The 18,945-nt window shown below is 44.1% G+C and overlaps 2 protein-coding genes across 2 annotated transcripts; both read right to left on the bottom strand.

Annotated features, from left to right (window-relative positions):
* Positions 1 to 201: 201 nt before the first annotated feature.
* On the bottom strand, positions 202 to 4,247 carry LOC308407596 (uncharacterized protein). The gene is made up of 2 exons (XM_080899382.1): positions 3,175 to 4,247; positions 202 to 333 (listed from the first exon to the last, which is right to left on the bottom strand). Exon 1 carries the CDS (start codon positions 4,154 to 4,156, stop codon positions 3,365 to 3,367), a length of 792 nt encoding a protein of 263 aa, XP_080755508.1. The 5' UTR covers positions 4,157 to 4,247; the 3' UTR covers positions 202 to 333; positions 3,175 to 3,364.
* Positions 4,248 to 14,028: 9,781 nt separating this feature from the next.
* Positions 14,029 to 17,961, bottom strand: emilin3a (elastin microfibril interfacer 3a). Its single transcript, XM_080898472.1, has 4 exons — positions 17,593 to 17,961; positions 17,341 to 17,460; positions 16,723 to 17,240; positions 14,029 to 16,505 (listed from the first exon to the last, which is right to left on the bottom strand). The coding sequence occupies exons 1-4, from the start codon at positions 17,751 to 17,753 to the stop codon at positions 14,545 to 14,547; spliced, it is 2,760 nt and encodes a 919-aa protein (XP_080754598.1). The 5' UTR covers positions 17,754 to 17,961; the 3' UTR covers positions 14,029 to 14,544.
* Positions 17,962 to 18,945: the final 984 nt, after the last annotated feature.

The raw sequence follows: 18,945 nt of genomic DNA, 5'->3' as shown, positions 1-18,945 counted from the left end.
TAACAACGACAGGAGAGGTCTCAGTGTCTCACTCCAACAACTTTATTAACTGACAGAACTTCACATAAAGTCAGCGCCAAAATCTCCACCCCCACACTTCCCTTCAACTTGTGTGTGAGTGGAGCCACCTGGTGGTCCGCCACACATACCCCCCCTTGAACACACAGTCAGGTCTCCATTCAGTCCAGGACCCTGGGTCTAAGCAAACGACCCGCACGACTGAACCTGGGAGGGAGAGAACAGGCAGAGGAAGGTCCATCCTGTGAACGAGGCTGGTGAAGGCGAGCAGGAAAGGCAGGAGGAGGCTCAAACGTTGGTGGTCCGGGGGTAGTCCTGGGGGGAAAACCAGAGACTGTCAACCCCAGCGCAGGAGGTCGGCCACGGCGAGGGGCCTGGGCCGGCACTACATCACTGTCCGGAAGAACATGTGCTGGTTTAAGTCTGTCAACACACACAGTCTCCCTTCGACCCCCAAAATCCAAAACAAAATGTTTCTGGCCCGGTTCAATAACCCTGAACGGGCCGTCATACAGCGGCCGCAGCGGTGTCCTGTGGGCATCGTGCCTGACAAAAACAAACTTAGCAGTCTCTAAAGTCTTTGGAACAAAGGTGTCAGACACGCAATGGTGCACCGGACCAGGAACCCGAAGCGAGTGCAAAAGCGGGGTGAGAGAGAGCACCGATGGATCGAAGCAGGGAGGAGGATTTTCAGGCAAGAATTCTCCAGGCACGCGGAGGGGCTGACCAAACACTAGCTCAGCTGGGGAAGCGCCGAGATCCTCCTTAACCGCAGAGCGCAGCCCAAGCAAAACTCTCGGGAGGCGGTCAACCCAATTGCCATCCTTTAAGGAGGCGCGAAAGGCAGCCTTCAGCGACCGGTGGAACCGTTCACACATCCCATTAGCCTGCGGGTTGTATGCGGTTGTGCGGTGGACTTTAGCCCCCAGTCCATCAGCCATGGCCGACCAAAGCTCGGAAATGAACTGGGGGCCTCTGTCTGACGTAATGTCCGCGGGTGGGCCGAAACGCGAGACCCAGGTCGACAAAAACGCCTTGGCCACCACTGCTGCGGTAGTGGACGCCAGGGGGACCGCCTCCGGCCACCTGGTGGTCCGGTCAACAACAGTCAAAAGGTGCGTAAAACCTTGTGACTGCGGCAAGGGACCCACCAGATCGACATGCACATGATCGAAACGTTTGCCGGGTATGAAGAACGGCTCCAGGGGCGCCTTGGTGTGTTTATGAACCTTCGCACGCTGGCAGGGAATGCACGCCGACGCCCATTCCTTAACAGATTTGCGAAGGCCTGGCCAAACAAATTTAGAGCTGACCAGTTTAACAGAGGCCCGGACCCCTGGATGAGAGAGAGCATGTACCGAGTCAAAAACTTGACGACGCCAGGAAGCGGGAACCACAGGGCGAGGGCGGCCGGTGGAAACGTCACAGACGAGGAGGGGACCACCATCCTGCACGGGTCTGTCCTCCAGTATGAGGCCCGTCTGGGTGGATTTAAGCGCGAGGATGTCAGGGTCACCGCTCTGATCGGCAGCCATAGCGGAGTAGTCTATGCCGAGAAAGACGGGAGAAACCAGCGCACGGGACAAACAGTCAGCCACATGATTGGATTTACCAGCCACGTGCCGAATGTCCGTGGTAAACTCAGAAATGGCTGCCAACTGGCGCTGCTGGCGTGCACTCCATGGATCGGAAACCTTGGACATGGCAAACGTCAAGGGTTTGTGGTCCACGTATGCGGTAAAGTGACGACCCTCGAGAAAAAACCGGAAATGACGAGACGCCAGGTGGAGCGCCAGTAGCTCCCTGTCAAAAACGCTGTAATTGCGTTCGCTGTCACGTAGCGTACGGCTGAAAAAGGCGAGCGGTTGCCAGACACCCGAGATTCGCTGTTCCAGCACCGCACCCACGGCTATGTCCGACGCATCAGTGGTCAACGCAATCGGCGCTGAGGGGGATGGGTGGGCCAGAAGGGCAGCATTAGCTAACGCTGACTTAGCATCAGAAAACGCTTGGATGCTGTCCGGAAACCAGTCAACGGGGTCATTAGCTTTTTTACCCTTTAACGCCCCATAAAGGGGCTTCAGCAGATGTGCCGCTCTGGGGAGAAAACGGTTGTAAAAATTCACCATCCCCAAAAATTCCTGCAGTGCCTTAACAGTCGTGGGACGCGGAAATTCCGAAACAGCTCGGACTTTGTCAGGCAACGGAACCGCGCCCTCGGCGGAAACACGGTGCCCAAGGAAATCGAGAACGGGCAACCCAAACTGGCATTTAGACTGATTAATAATCAGTCCATGCTCCGCCAAACGCTGAAAAACCTGACGCAGATGGAACATGTGCTGCTCCTTCGAGCTGCTGGCCACCAGTATATCATCAAGATATACAAAAACAAAGGGCAGCCCGCGCAAGACCGAGTCCATCAACCGCTGGAAGGTTTGGGCGGCACCTTTCAGGCCAAACGGCATGCGCAGAAACTCGAAAAGGCCGAAAAGTGTAATTACGGCGGTTTTGGGGACATCCTCCGCGCGCACGGGAACCTGGTGATATCCCCGTACCAAATCGATCTTAGAAAAAACCGAGGTCCCCGCAAGATGGGCGGAAAAATCTTGGATGTGGGGAATGGGATAACGATCGTTCTCCGTGACATTATTAAGACGGCGGAAATCCCCACAAGGTCGCCACCGACCATCAGATTTAGGCACCATGTGTAACGGAGAAGCCCAGGCACTGTTCGAACGCTGCACGATGCCCAGACGCTCCATGGTGGCAAATTCTTCCCTAGCGACAGCCAGTTTGGCGGGGTCGAGGCGGCGCGCGCGCGCGAAAACCGGGGGCCCTACTGTAGTTATGTAATGCTCTACCCCATGCTTCGTCACCGTGCTCGAAAAAGTGGGGACAGTGAGTGAGGGAAACTCAGAAAGCAAACACTGAAAAACGTCACCCGAATCTACTGAGTTAGCATGCACCACGGGCTGAGCACCCCGAGTCAAACAGGGTAATGAGGAAAAGGACACAGCATCAATTAAACGTCTGTTAGCCACATCAACCAGTAGTCCGTGAGCACAAAGAAAATCAGCGCCTATTATAGGCACAGAGCTAGCAGCAACAACAAAGTTCCACTGAAAGTCACGGTCGTGAAAGCAAACAGTCACCAACCTTTCACCGAAGGTTTTGATGGGAGAGCCATTAGCCGCTGTTAGCAATGGCCCGCAACCCTCAGCTAACCTGTCCGAGCCAGCCGGGGGAAGAAGGCTCTTCTGTGAGCCGGAGTCCACCAGGAAACGCCTCCCCGAGCGTGAGTCCTCTAAGAAAAGCAGCCTTTCCTCGTTGCCAGCGGTCGCGGCTGCTACAGAGCGCTGACATGCCCGTTTCCCTGGGTCTGGAAACTGCAAGGCGGGAGGCAGCGCCGTGCCTTCGCTCCAAAACGCTGGTGATAAAAACAAAGCCCCTTTCCGCGGTGCCGCCGTGCAGCGATTCCGGCCACAGTGGACGAGTCGGAGGGCCCGTGGAGCATCGGTGAGGGGGAGGGGGAAAACGCTGGTGGGTCCTGAATAACCGTCTGGACGCCGAAAGTCCTGGTAGCCAGGAGGATGCGATCCGCCTCTTCCGCAAGGGAGCGGTAATCCTTCGTGGCCAATAGCGGGGAGTTGGCAAGGCCAGCGCGCACTGGAGCCGGCAGCTGTCGAAGAAAGAGGTGGGTGAAGAGAAATCCTCCGTCCTCCGCGCCCAGCAAGGACAGCATGCTCTCCATGAGCTCGAGGGCGGTGCCGTCGCCCAGGCCCGCGATGGAAAGGAGTTTCTCGGCCCGCTCAGCATCAGAGAGGGAGTAACGCCGCAGCAGCAGCCCCTTGAGGGCGGCGTACTTGCCCTGGGCTGGGGGATCCCGGAGGAGAGTCATCACACGGCGGGTTGACAGCGGGTCAAGTGAGGCCACCACATGGTGGTATTTAGTGTCGTCGGCTGAAACTCCACGAAGAGCAAACTGAGCTTCTACGTGCATGAACCATGAAGGAGGATCGTGAAGCCAAAAATCCGGCAATTTAAGCGCCACAGCAAACGCAGCCATCGGCGGAGGTGAAGGTCCGGCGGCCGCCGATGCTTCCAGGCCAGAGCTGGCTTCGTCGTCGAGCCTTAGCATGATCACGTCGGGGTCACCAATTGTGGAGGTATGTAACAACGACAGGAGAGGTCTCAGTGTCTCACTCCAACAACTTTATTAACTGACAGAACTTCACATAAAGTCAGCGCCAAAATCTCCACCCCCACACTTCCCTTCAACTTGTGTGTGAGTGGAGCCACCTGGTGGTCCGCCACAGTTTCATCATTTTGGCTTATAATGGTCTCATGTCATGGTCCCAGTTCAAAGCAAAGAATGGAAGTAGCAACAATGGCTTATGGTGCTGATCAATGTATGTCTGCTGCTGTGCTACTGGCATCTGGAATTTGATGTGTAATTTGTGACTAAAAATGAATTTTGTAGGTGGCTCTCTGTAATTTAAGTCTAAAATGAATGTGACAGCCACTTTAGAAAATAAAGTGTCATCCTCGGTCACACAGTAAATCCAGTCCTGGTAGGGAGCAGCTGAACTCCACCTGAAGCGCTGTGTCATCCCACTTTATCATACCCACCAATGCAGTTTGCTTGTAGCAGCACCACTCCCAGACTGGCAGTCATGGAAAGCTGCTTAAGGGAGCGTGGGCTCACTCGCTGAGCTGTGCCGAGGCTGCAGGGCTGTCAAAGCTGTAAAGAGCTGGGCTGTCATATTAATACCTCAGCACAGGGTTCTGGTCCTTCTCAGGCTGCTCGCTCAGACACGTTTAGATGAACTTAGTGTCACAGCCAGTGGCTGCAGTAGTATGATGTCCCTTTAGTGTAATATTGGACATGGCAGGAAGTGATCAGAGCAAGTGGAAATTATTAGAGATCATGTTGAAAGTGAGCACAGTCACTTTCCTTCTGGACCTGAAGACAGCGCGAATGTCAAGTCACTTAGTTTTAAACAATGCTAGATCATGTTTTCATGTGTTAGGTGGTCCAAAGCTGAGATCAGAAGAGAAATATCAGCATGATAAAATAATATAATACTCAAATAAAAAGATAAAACCCCAAACCTATATATGCAGTCAACAGACACTTTGCCTTATACAATTTTTGAATTTAATTTAATTTATTTAATTTAACAAAATATGGAGAGAAAAAACACCTTGACTATAATTATTTCATTGTATTAATGATACTAATATTAGCCTGGAAAGAGCACAACATGCACCATAAATATTCACCAACATGTTTACTGTAATGTGCCAGAACTGTGTTCACAACTTATTTCTTTACTGTTCCAAAGTGGTAAAAAAAACAGTCAACAATAAGGGACGTAGCAATAGCACTTTAATTTAATGAATTATACTTCAACCACTGAAAGGCTCCACAGGACTGTTAACAGAGTTTTGGAGTCTCTCACATATATTCTGAAATTGTTCTTCTGAACAACATGAACACTGAGAATTTATTCTATTAAATTCTCATTAAATCCTCCTGAATAGTACTACTGGGAAAGCAAAATGGGTACTGTTTTTTTTTGGAATCTCAGAATTACATCTGTGCTTTTTGCAGATGATGAGGTTTGATTGGGTCCATCAAAACATGACTTTCAGCACGCTCTGAGTGGGTTCTCAGGCGAATGTGTGGAATGAGAGTCTGAGTCAATGGTCCTCTGCTGAAAAATGGTGGATTACTCCACCCTGCATTGCAGCCTGTAAGGTGTTGTACCAGAATGTAAAAATATATCTGAGCTAGAAAGTGAGCCAAAAAAATGAGGTTGTTTTACAAATAGTTAAAATTAGTTTCCAATGTAAGGTGGCTGGCCTCTCCTTTAGAGATAGATTGAGGAGCACTGACATCAAGAAGTAGAACTTCTGCTCCTTTGCATCAAAAGGAGGTAGTTTTGGTGTCTCATCAGGATTTGTCCTGAGCAGCTCCCCTTGGAGGTTTAATTGGACACTATCAGTTGGGAGGAGACTCCAGGCTAGGCTGAGAAGGTGTTGGAAGCATCAGGTCTGGGAATCCCTCAGAATCCCTCAAGAAAAACTGGAAAAGCTGGAGGAAAGGAGTTCTGGAATATCCTTCCCCGACTGCTGCCAGCATTACCAGACTTTGGATAATAGGAAGAAAATAGTTGGTTGGACGCACATAGCAGACCATAACTGAAATTGACAGACCTTTCTTGGACAGAGTTAATCTCAATTACTAAATTTCTGTGTATGATTAGGAATATAGATAAGAAACAAAATTTTTGGTACTGGAAAGCCTACGTGGTCTCAGTTTGTACTCCGTGTTCTTTTAACCTGTGATGTTTGAGACGACTTTGTTTACTCCTAGTAAACAGTTTACATGAAGAGAAAATGAGGAACTTTGTTTGTCAAACTGCAGTCTCCAAAACATGCAATATTCTCTGATGATGAGTTTGCTTTTTATTTGATTTAGCCAAAACAGAAAGTTTTGGCTGGGACATCCACTTCCTACACTGACAGCTAAAAAAAAATAAAAAATCGGTGATTGTTCCCTGAGGCTGAGTCTGCAAACGATAGCCGATGGGTTCCTAGATTGACTCTGACTTATCCTCCAAGGAGACACATCGGTATTGCTTCAGGAAAGTCAACATTAAGCCTATTAAAATGACCTTGACCGCTGAAATGAAATGTATTGCTGTGATGTGGGAAAGTGATACTTCACCATTTATTTCCATGTAGGTCAGAGAAATATCCTTTTATATGACATCTTAACTCACTTAAAAAAACTTTTTTAATGAAACGTTTTTTTGGAAGGTTGTTGTTTATTACATAAGAAGATAGCTGTTAAATTGAACTTTGTCTTTGGTGAGCGGCTCAAGTTCCAACTGTATTTTATCACATATTTAGCAGTGTGGTGGCTCAGTGGTTATGTGTGGCATTTTCATGATATGTTTGTGCTTGTGTTTCCTTCCAGCATCAAAGCATGCTGAGTAAATACTCACATCACTGTGCCCTTGAACAAGGCACTGCCTTACAGCTGGAGTTGCTCCCCAGGCCCTACTCCTTCTAATGTCTAGCATCGGTTAATGCAGGGAATGAGTTTTCCTACAGCGATCAACAAAGGAATTCTTATTTCCATTTGTTTTTTAAAAGTAAAAGTTACCCACCAAAGTCAGAAAAGACGTAACCAACATTACCGGTAAATCTGACACATGAAATAAATATCAATTTACTACTCTGACAATATTGCTTAAAAGTGGCTACAAATCATTTGTTTTTCATACGTTTCTCTTCCTGGAAGATGCTTAAATCTTCCAGCTCTTGTTAGCAGTGGCAGTTGACTGAGAGCAGAGGCCAACCCGCAGCCCTTTTAAGAGCATGGATTAGAAAGCTTCAGGGTACAGAATTATCTGATAAAGCCCTACAATGTGATTAATTGGTGCTGCAGGAAATTGGTCTGCTTTTTACCAATAAATAATTTGAACGAAGGGAAGCAAACAGCTTTTACATATAAAAAAAGTCCCTTTTTCTTCCTTTTCACATAGCTGTCAGTCTGATTATTGGATGCTTCATTCTAGACTGAGATGTTCTCGAAAAAGAGAAAATAATAAGAGTATCAAATGATTTAATTTTATTGCCAGAAAAAAAGAAATGAAAGAATAAATTACATAACAGATGATTCCCCAATATCTACTAGAGGACTGCTTTTCGTTCCAAAGCAACGACCTTGGAAAGAGATAAAAACAAAAAAGCAAATAAGTATGTTTAATACCCATTCATAGCCATGTTGGATCCTACTCTATTACTAACAATGCCATAAGCATAAGCTGGTGCTTTAGTTGATTTTCAATCATGTGTCTGTTTTCGTGTTGAGGATTAAATTGCAGCTTTAGGGTCATTTCTACCTGCCTGAGGGACAGCGAGACAGAGAATGCTGAGACCACATTGTCCTGGTCACAGCAGCCTGAGTCAGAAGAGAACATTTGATGCATTCTGAGGCATTTATTTTGAGCTGCAAAACAGCACTGACATGTTAAATAACTTCAACCTGACAGGAAGAAGTAAAGGATAAGATGAAACGGTCTGTAATCGATACCAGAATACAAGTAAACATGCAATGTTTATTTGTTTATCACTTTTCAGGCGTCACTTTGAGACTGCAGCATGATGATGATGATTTACTGTGAAGAGATGTTGATGCAAGTGGTGGAGGCCATGACTAGGCTGAAGAAACAAAACAAAACTATCAGATAGACGACAAAACCAGTAGTGGCCGAATCAACAACGTGGTATACTGTTGATGAAGAAGCACTGCTCAGCTCTGCTCAGCTCAGCAACACTAAAAGCTCTAAAAAGACCACATATGACAAAGGGAATGATTGCAGAATTGTTTCTATTGTTAAGAAAAAAAAACCTTTGTAACATCTAAGTCAAGAATAGTCTTGTTAAGGTAGGAGTATCATTATTAAGGTCTGCAATCAAGTGAATTTACAACAAACTACAAACCACTGGTTACACTTAAGAACAAGAAGGTTCTAAAAAAATCTTCTGACCAATTAATTCAAGATGTTCTTGTATCAGCTGGAAAGAGAAAAGTATGAAGAAGAAGAGAAACAGCTCATGTTCTGAAGCATACCATGCTATCTGTCACATTATCTGTCAAACACGCTGGAGGCAATGTTATGGCATGGGCATGTATGGCTGCCAGTGGAACCGGGTCACTGGTGTTTATTGATGATGTGACTTCTGCTAGAAATAGCAGGAAGGACTCTGAAGTGCACAGAGCTGTAGTCTCTGCTCAGATTCAGCCAAATGCTGCAAAACTGAGTGGACACTGCTTCACAGTGCAAATGGATTAAGACCCAAAGTATACTGCAACAGAAACTCGAGTTTCTTAATGCAAAGAGATCAAATGGTAATAAGTGACCAAGTTAGTGAGTTTTCAAGTATTAAATAAAAACTAAATGCAGAAATACCCACAAACAAATGAGTGTAACTGCAAAGTCTTGGCAGAGCATCTCAAGAGAGGAAACAGCATTTAGTTAGGAATGAGGTACTGTGCATAAAAGACAGATCACGGGTGTGCAGGCACAGCATTCACCAGAATAGGTGGGCTACCGTTGGTACAAATGCTTCAGTCTTTAGGTGGGTGCATGAATGACACAATTCATTTAACTAATACAAACTTTCATCAGTTTTGTTTCATTATGTTTTTACATGTTTGTTAAAAATAAACATTTCACTTGACATTAAGTTTCTGTTAAATAAGTCTATTATTAAATACAATAATAGATGTGAGAGAAACATCAGTGATTCTAGATTTTTATCATGACCCTTGCAAAAAATTTTGTTTTGATGGTAATGGAGGTTCTTAAGAAGAGAAAACATATTGATCTCAATAAATATGCAGGAGATGAACGCTAAGTGCAAACTGAGCATAACAAGCAACGCAAAAATAACGTTGATGTTTGATAGCTGTTATCGTTGCTTGCCTAATGGCACATAATGTGTCTACATAGTGAATCCTAATTGTCCAGCAGCTCTAAATACAAGCCCCGCCCCCATTTGTAAGAGACTGATTGATTTTAATGTGTTTTACAGAAGGAAAAAACATCAGCTAAATCTGATATAATAAAAATGTGAAAATTGATGGGTTGCACATACAAAGGTCTTCTCATTCAGTTTTTCCACTCACTTAAGGAGCCTATACTATACTGACTGAAGTAAACACATCATCTTAGTACCAACATTCTCATTTAAATTGGAAATCCCTGTTTAAATGGTTCTGTTCATTGTGATCTCAAGGAAGATTAAACTGTACATGACTGACCGGGAAGGTAAATGTTGTTGAAAAAATGTGAAATGCCTTTCGGTCCATTATGGTTATAGATAGGCCCGATTCTTATCATTAAAAAAATATAATTGCTACTTATAAAATCCATCCATCTTCTTTCACTCATTTAATTCAGGGTCACAGATGGGCTGGAGCTTATCTCAGCTATCACAGGGCAAGAGGTGGGGTACACCAAGGGCAGATGACCAATCTGTTGCTAACACAGAAGCAGACAACCATTCACATTCACACCTACAGATAATTTAGAAATGTCAATTAATCTAACATGGATTTCTGGACTGTGGGAGGAAGCCGGAGTACTCAGAGAAAAAACATGCAGACACAGGAAGACCATGCACTCCACACAGAAAAGCCCCAGCTGGCCAGTGGATTGGAATAGATTTGAAGACCTTCTTGCTATGAGCCAACAGTGCTAACAACTGCACTGCAGGATGGTAGGAACCTCTTGTCCTCAATTCCAGCTTTATATATTTATCTTGGACTAAAGTATTGTAGCTTTGATTAAGCCACAGATCACATCCTGACATAGTTCATGCCACTCTAAGATATTGTAACCTTGCTGCAACCCTTCAGCTCATGCATTGAGTTCCTCAACCTTTAAGCCAACTTTCTTCAGATTTGTAGAGCATTTAGAGCAGTTTTGACTTACTTTTGTTGAAACTTTGGTAATGTTTAATATGAGCATCACAGTTCTAATGTATGATCAGGGCTGTACTTAGGTAGAAGTACAGATACTAGTGTTAAAAATACTCCTTTATAAGTTGAAGTACTGAAACAACTTTTTTACTCAAGTGAAAGTGAAAAAGTACAACCTCAGAAATGTACTCAAAGTAAGAAAGTAAAAGTAACTTTTTGAAGAACATTTCTGCCCCCTATTTTTTTTTATTAATGTAATTATTAAACTGAATACTGATTTTACGTGACATTGGTGTAATGAAGCTAAAACCAATTTTAGTACTTCATGAACAAAAATAATATCCAAATTAAATCCAGGACTGAAGGATATATGTCAGGGAACCATAAAATACCATGTGTTGAATAAAAGAGGTCTTTAAATGTATAGAGTTTAGTTTTGTGCGACCTTGATGCTCCTGACCTCCAGTGCACATTCCATAAATTATTAAATCTCACAATCTATAATTCATATGTGGAAGACCTTTATGCACTTCTTCCTCATTAAATCTTCATGTTTATGGAATGATCTGCACTCCACAGGTACGAATTCATTTACCTTCTGCTATCCTTTTCCTGTGTCAATTTTAATCCATGTGTCAATTCAAAAAGTACATCAAACAGTTATTCTGCCTGACTTTTTATAGCCAGAATTTAAAGTTTAAACATTGTCCCCACATTTTGATTTCAAAATTTGTTGTCGTCCCCAATGGAGATACTGGTGAGTCAGTTGAGGGCCTAAGCAAAAATTCCATTCCAAAAACCATTTTTATTTTGGTAACCATGCCCAAGACAGAGATGACTGTTTACGATGTGTTATTAATGTAACGACTCACTGATCCTGGTGGGCTTCCACATTTCTTCAGTCTGATTGTTACTCAGTAACTTGACTGCTGTAGACCCCTGGAGTCGCACTTGACTCGATCACATCGAGCTGGACACACCAGGGTGCTTTACCAGTTCATTAATGTTAAATGTCAAGTAAGGAAAAGATATAACGTTATGCAATTTCTCCCCCATAGTTAAGCCTAGACTAATAGATTATTTTTTATTTATATTTAATTATATTTAGATTTAAATGTTATTATCTGCTCACCCCTGTCCTGCTTTTTTCCCCTCACTTCCTCTTTTTCTTTTTCCAGAATGATAAACCTTCTTCACTTTCCTTGAGTGGCTTTTACTGTTGTCATTCAATTTGTTTAATTGGAATCACGCAGGGTATTTGTAATGGGAGTCACTGGCGTCAGGTGGGACTCCTTAGGGAGAGCAGGTTTCTCTAGTGTCATTGCAAACGTTTCACATTGCCACTCTTGTAATTTAAAGTTTGTCTCTCAATATATATGTTATTCCTCCTGGTAGAAAGTTTGACCTCATTTTGCATTTTCAAAACTAATGATGGTTAATTTTATTTTAATTGTATGCAACTGGTCAGAAACCAAGTACAAACAACTTGGATCTATTGTTGTTTAACCTGATTTTTATGATAGTAAAACTTTTCACCAATAACTTTTCAGCTATACACCCCAAAACACCCAGTAGTGCTTCCTGGAGAATGCCAAATCCTGAAGCTTATTACTAAGTAGCCCTGAGACCTTGATTTAAGGTAAGCCTCTCCTGGGCTTCCTTGCTTCTGAGCCAGCTGTAATCAACCCTGTCTGTTCTCTGGCCATCACTATAATGGGGACAAAATCTCTCCTCTCACCTTAAACTTCTACAGAGGACATTTCATCAGATGATTCACATTTTCCTCCAGTGTGCCCCCCTTTTTACTCTGTATCCTTTGTCCTCTGTGTCTGTGCCAAAGCTTTGCCTTTTGTGATTTTGGAGCTTCCTTTGGCCAGGCGCTGTTTGTGAGTTGTGCAGGAAATGTAATTCTGAATCGGATCCATGAGTGAGCAGTGAAGAGAGTCAGAGGGGACAAATTCGCCAGAGTCCTGGCTGCCCTTTCTGTCCAAGTGTCTAGTTGGAAACAAACATGATTAATGTGTTGTTGTCTGGGTTTGTATGAACGTGGAGGCACTGCAAGAATAATAAAAATACGTACACTCAAACTAAGAAAAGATAATGTGGGATTTTTGGGCAGTTATATGCAGCAGTTGCTTCTGTAAGCCGTGGACATCTCTCCCCCTCACTTCCTCAATATGCATGTGCAGACCTGCATCATTATTATCGAGGTGTATATTGGTCTTGAGATTGCTCCATCGCTCATCTTCTCAGCAGACATAAATTTGGTGTCTATCTCTTCCGTCTGCCCTCCTTCCCTCCGTGGCATTTTCCATCATTATTATTCACCACGTGTCTCGGGCTAAAAAGTTTTCTCACAGCAGTGGGTTCATCTCCCACGTACCTGTCATTTTAATGGTTGTTTGTTCGATGGGGAAACAGGAACTAACAGGGGAAGGTTATTAGCAAGGTCACCTTTCGCCCCATTGTAACTGCCCAATGAGGACTGCGCTCAGAAAACTGGGCTGGTAAATTTGTAGCCTAGAGAGAGAATGAGATGTAGGCTGCTTCTGCTGCACTGAAGGGCTCTTTGGCTGTCTTTCTCCATCACCTTGGCTATAATGCAAATTTGTAATTTTCCTCTGGCAAGCACGGCCTGTCCCTGCGAACTTAATTTTTTGGAAGGGAGACATCATTTACACTCATACTTCAATGCTCCCTGCACTTTTCAGTTGAGTCTATTAATGCTTCTCTATTGCCCTCTTGTGGTGTCCTCACTCCTCTGCACCAACACTTTTCACTTCCAGAGTGAAACATGACTACAGAACTATAGCAGAGTTACAGCTTGCCTTCGGTGGCAGCAGGAGGGAGGGTTTCGAGTTTGAAGACTGGGACCTTTCTGTGTGGACTGTGCGGGTTCACCCTTTGCCTCAGGGTAATCAGGCTTTCTCCCACAGTCCAAACATGCTTATGAAGTGTATAATTGGAAAAGAATGAATGGAAGGATGGATGGATGGAACACTAGCAAGGGAAATCATAATAAGATTCAATTCATCCTAATTTTTAGTTCCTTTTAGGGAGTTGTGTAAATATTTTGGAGCACACACCACAGTGTTACATTTGCATTATATGGGGCTAGACTTAGATATGAAATAAAGTATTTTGATGGATGGATAGATTATATTTGTACAGTAGTACAATACAAAAGTACTTGGTGCATGTTTGTTGAAACTGATCAAGTTCTAATTAGCTCTAATTTTAGTTAATTAACTATTTGTTTGTTTTTCACGCTTACTTTTGGTTTCTCCAGTGTTCCTCTTGTTTCTATGCTGAAGTGTCCCTGGGTAAAATACCAAACACAACATTGCCCCTGAGTGAATCTGCGTGTGTGTGTGGGTGTGATAGTTAGAAAATGCTTAAAAGCATATATATTTAAGTGCTATATACGTTTATATTGTGTGCAGGAATGAGTGAATTTGACTTGTAGTAAAAAGTCCTTTGACTGCTAAGTTAACATAGAAAAGAGAACATGAAGATCAAATCATTTTTTATTGAATTGTCTGTATTGAAAAACTTAAAAATTAAACTTTACATACTTTAAACATTTCATGCAGGACTGCAGTAAGAATATAGACTAATGCTCAAAAGCCAGAGCCATATAAAAACATTACATCTACACTAAATATAAGAAAAAACAATACAAAAACTTCATCATGTAAACATTATTAAATGACTGTTCATTTATGATTTCTTAAAAGCTTTAGAGTAACACAGGTGCAGTTGTTTATCTCTCACTCAATCACTCAGGCTCTGATTATTCTTAGCACCACCATGATTAGATTTCAAGATTCAGTTGTGAGTGCGGTTGAAGTTAGCTGCCTTTTGGTTTTCTCCTTTTGTAAGCTGACAAAACATCATTATTTCAGTGCACATTCGAAACCTTTGCATTGTAAAAACTGTATAATAATGGGCTTAGTGGAACCCCTTTACGCCTGCAAAATATTTACTCTTCGCCGTTTTATAATTCATTGTTCATATGAAGTAAACTAATTCAGAGCGAAGGTATCCCCTCGTGTCTCTGCAGCCTCTAAACTCTGCTCTGTTGGCTCTGCCTTGGAGGTGCAGTTTTTCAGTTCACCTTTCAGCTCAGACAGCTGCTGTGCATGGCTAGAGAGAGTCCCACTGACTTGCAGTAGGAGACCATTTGACTGTCTCTCCAGCTCCTCCCTGATTCTCTCCAGGTCGTCTGCCAAGTAGTTTAAGCCCTTACACTGGTCCTCTACGCTGGCAACCCGCCCACCAACCTCAGTTACCTCCTTCTGGACCACCATAGCTGATCTTCGGCACCCCCGTACCTCTTCAGCTAGCCGTCTCTTCATCTCCTGCAGCTCACCTTTAAGCCGGGTCAGTCTGCGCTCACCTGCCCCAAGCATGGAAGCCTGATGTCCAACCAGCTGCACCACGCCCTTTATCTGCTGGGCCAGACGAGTCTCTCTTTGATGCCAAGAACTGTTGGCTTCACCAACCTGGTGGACCACTGTCCCCAGGGAATCCTGGAGTCCTCTCAGGGTGTGGTTAACTGAGCGCACATTGAATTTGAGGATTGTTAGCTCACCCTGGATGGAAGAATCTTGCTCTGCTTGTTCCTGCTGCTCCCTGAGGGTCAGACGCTTTAGCATGTTCTGCAGTGTAACATTGAGTGTGTTCAACTGGTCGCCTTGCATATCCAGTACCTCCTTCACATTCTGCTCCAAAGCCAGGTTTTCACTTGGCACAGCAGAGTCTCCTTGGATGGTAACTGTTTGAGGTGAGGGACATGAAGTGGTGCAGAGCATTTCCAAATTGTTGAGGTGCTTTTGCATTCTGTCCACATCCACCTCCAGTCTGCCTCGGAGTGACTCCAGCTCTGTCTCCAGAGTGGGAACAATGTGATCCTCCAGAGCAGTTGCATTACCCAGCTCCTCCAAAGCTGTTAGTAAACGACACTCCAGATTCTTCAACTTAACCTCCATTTTGGCCTCCAAAGCATGTCCAGTCGCATCTCTGTCTGGGACACCACTTGTCCTTCCAGATTCTTCACTTTTGATCTCCCCAGTCAGGTTGAGCTTGGCCTCTACATATGCCAGACGCCCCTCCAGCATTCCTTCTATGTGGTCTTTGTGTCCACCCAGCTCCACTCTCAGATGCTCCTGGGACTGGTTGAGGCTTGCCATTGACCTTTCCAGCAGCTGCACCCTTTCTGTAAGTCCACTCATCCTACCACAGCAGCTCTCAGTACCATTACAACCATTGATCTGTGCTTGGAGCTTTCTCAGCTCTGTTCTTAGGTTGATGGTGCTTTCCTGTAGAGCATCCTCCATCTGCTCCTGCCGCTCACTTTGCTGCTTCTGGCACTGACGGTGCACATCCCCAGCTTTCTCCTTGCATCGGTCCTCTGCGCTCTCCACACGCTTCTCAAATCCGCCAAGAATTTCTGTTCTGGCTGTGCTTAATTTAGCATCCATCAGTTTCTCCATAGCTCTTCCAAGCTTGCCATTGGAGTTTGATACCAAAAGATTTCTAATACCTGTTCTATTAGAAATCTTCTTCAGTGCTTCATCATGCCTCATCACTGTCACTTTGACTTCCTGAATCTCAGCTGTCTTGGCTTGCACCTCATTTCTAAGCTCTTCAACCCTTTCATTCAGTTCTGCGAGGTCTGGAACAACATGTCTACCATCTAGATCTCCTGTGTCAAGGTCTCCCCCAGGAATTTCTACAAACCCAAAGGTGGATGGATGAGAGGCTACATCTGGAGGGGGAACAGGACCAGGACCAGGACCAGTACCAGGGGGAGCAGAGAGCAGAGCTGACAGCATCCTGTTAGCATCCTCTCTGAGTGAGGTTCGCAGGCTTTCCTCTAGCCCGTTCACAGTTACCCTCAAAGTCTCCAGACCCTGATTTAGACGCCGCACATCCTCTTCCATATGATATATTCGCTCCTCCGTCTCGCTGTCAAGAGCATGGCCTGAAGAGATAAAGAGATGCTATTAAAAGGGGGACAAACACAGTAAAGAAATCCCAAACACTATGCTTTGATGTGACTGCATTTTGAATCTAGTTCATTTTAAGAACTTGTTAAGAATTTGTTGTTCTTTTACTTAAAAAAAAAAGAAAGTAAATTCAGGTACATCACTTTTAAAACCCAGTTAGCTTTATTGGACAGTTCAAAAATGGGGACATACCTGTGGTCTCTCCCACAGGCTGTTCACCACCAGAGGGGGGAGGAGAGGGGATTTCTTCAGGTATAAATTCCTCAGGTGCTTGGCTATTCTCATGTTCATGTTCATGGTTGGTCTCTGTGTAATGTGGCTCTTCATGCTCTGGAGCTGGCTCTGATTCTGATGGATAAGGCTGGAAGGGGATGTCTGGGTAGGAGGAGGACCTTGAAGGCCCAAAGGGATGCATTGGGAAGGGGTTAAAACTGCCAGTAGGAGGGCCTTTGGGATGACTCCATGGGCTGGCTTTCACAGCAGTGTTAACATGTGGGCCCTTGAACATCGGGACTTTGCTAGGGGGGCCCTTAAACTGGGACTCTCTCATTGGTGGGCCCTTGAATGGTGGCATCATTTTCATAGGGTGTTGATAAACTGGATGTCCCTCCATACATCCATAACCAGAGTACCCAGGGCAACAACGCCATTCCAGCTCTGTGACGGTTTTATGTGCCACCTTGTAAAGTGGCTTGTACATCAGGCGATACCTGCAGGGAGCAGCAGTAATGGGTTAAAAACATAAATTCAGTGTTTTTTACTGTGAAGCAACCTGAATTAAAATCTATCACACGAGTAGCGTTTACTCACAAAAGAGCTGGGCATTTGCGGCCCAGTGAACACTTGTTGTACTCGGCTTTTACATACGGTGCTGCTCCATCCTGTATGGTGAAGGGCACTGTCTTTTCAGTGACGTAGGCACAGTGGTTCCTTTCAGAGTGGAAATCAAAGAGGAAAGAAAAAAACTTGCTTAGATACAATTTTTAAAAAATTACAAGATTTGTCACTGAATTATCTGACGTGGTGATGTGTATGACAGAGATGGAGAGAAACAGCACTTACTTGTGCCTGCTGGTGGGTTTTCCTTGGCTGTAGTGTTGACCAAGCCCAGGTTTATACTGGTGAAATTCAAATGGTCTGTAGATCTTGGTTTCAACAAGTGATGAAAATAGGGCCATGAAGACAAAAAGGCTCAAAACGCCTGAGAAAAGCATCCTGAGCATTCACGTGTCCAGTGAAAAGTTGAGTGAAAAAACTCTTCAAACTGAAAACAGAAAAAAGTATTCCTTTATCAAGGGACAGCAGAGGCCACAAATATTCAAATATTCTCCACTTGCTTGTAAAAAGACTTGAATTTCTAGGTTATACAGCAAAATGCCACCCTGTGAGTGCTGATGCTGGCTGTGGTTGTAGTGGACTCCCGTGACAAAAGTCCACTGTGAGTTTGGGGGGGGACTACAGACGCCACTAAAAAGGCTCCACCGGCTCCATCTGCATATCTCCTCCCACTCAGCCTCCTCAAAGTAACACCCTATTGACAACACAGGAGGGAAAAACCCATCATCTCCCCGGTTAATGTCCCACCTGTGACTCTTTTGTGGTTGTCATCTATATAATTTTAATATATGAGAATTCTGGAAGCTGCTTTCACCAACCAGAACAGCAGCTGAGCTCTCAGTAGCTTTTTTCCTTTAGTGACATCACGGCAAACCAGAGAGGAAACGCTGCATCACCTCCAACGAGTATAGTACCCAGCTTTGTCCCAAAATGGGAAGGTTATTTATTCACCCTTTAGAATATAAAGTAAGAAAGACATGCATAAACATTATATATAGAAAAAACAAAACAAGAACATCATGTTCAGGGTAAAAGCCTTGTTTTAATATAAAAACTAAATAAGAAAACATGCCTTCACTGCTGTAAGTAAGAAGCAGTCAAGAGACAGACTTACTGCTTATTCTAATATTAATGTTTAGAAGCGCTTCAAATGGATTAGATTTGATGTGTAACTATTGCTATAGATTTGATTTATAGATTTTTAATAAATGTAAAATTTGATTGTATATCATGTGTTCATAGCTGCCATTTTTTATCCAATTTTTTTTCCAGTTATTTGTTTACATCACCCCAGAGAGATAGCCCTTTCTTTCATTTTCTTTGCTCTTTTAGCCAGTGTAAAATTGATGTGACACAAAAATAAAAAAATCAGCTTCTGATATCAGTAAATGTCATCCTATTTGCCAATAGCCTGATATGAGCTGACAACACCAGTGAATGCTATGTGAAGAATATATCAGATATAGTCTTTGCATCCAGCATACAGCAATGTTAGATAATATGAAAACATTCAAGTAAATCCAGTTAGCTAGTAATTTGTCATAATATATAACACAGTGTAACATGAAGTAGAAGTAA

The sequence above is a fragment of the Rhamphochromis sp. 'chilingali' genome (genome assembly GCF_963969265.1).
Source record: "Rhamphochromis sp. 'chilingali' genome assembly, chromosome: 12".
Lineage (NCBI taxonomy): Eukaryota > Metazoa > Chordata > Actinopteri > Cichliformes > Cichlidae > Rhamphochromis > Rhamphochromis sp. 'chilingali'.
This window is presented reverse-complemented; position numbering and strand designations above follow the sequence as displayed.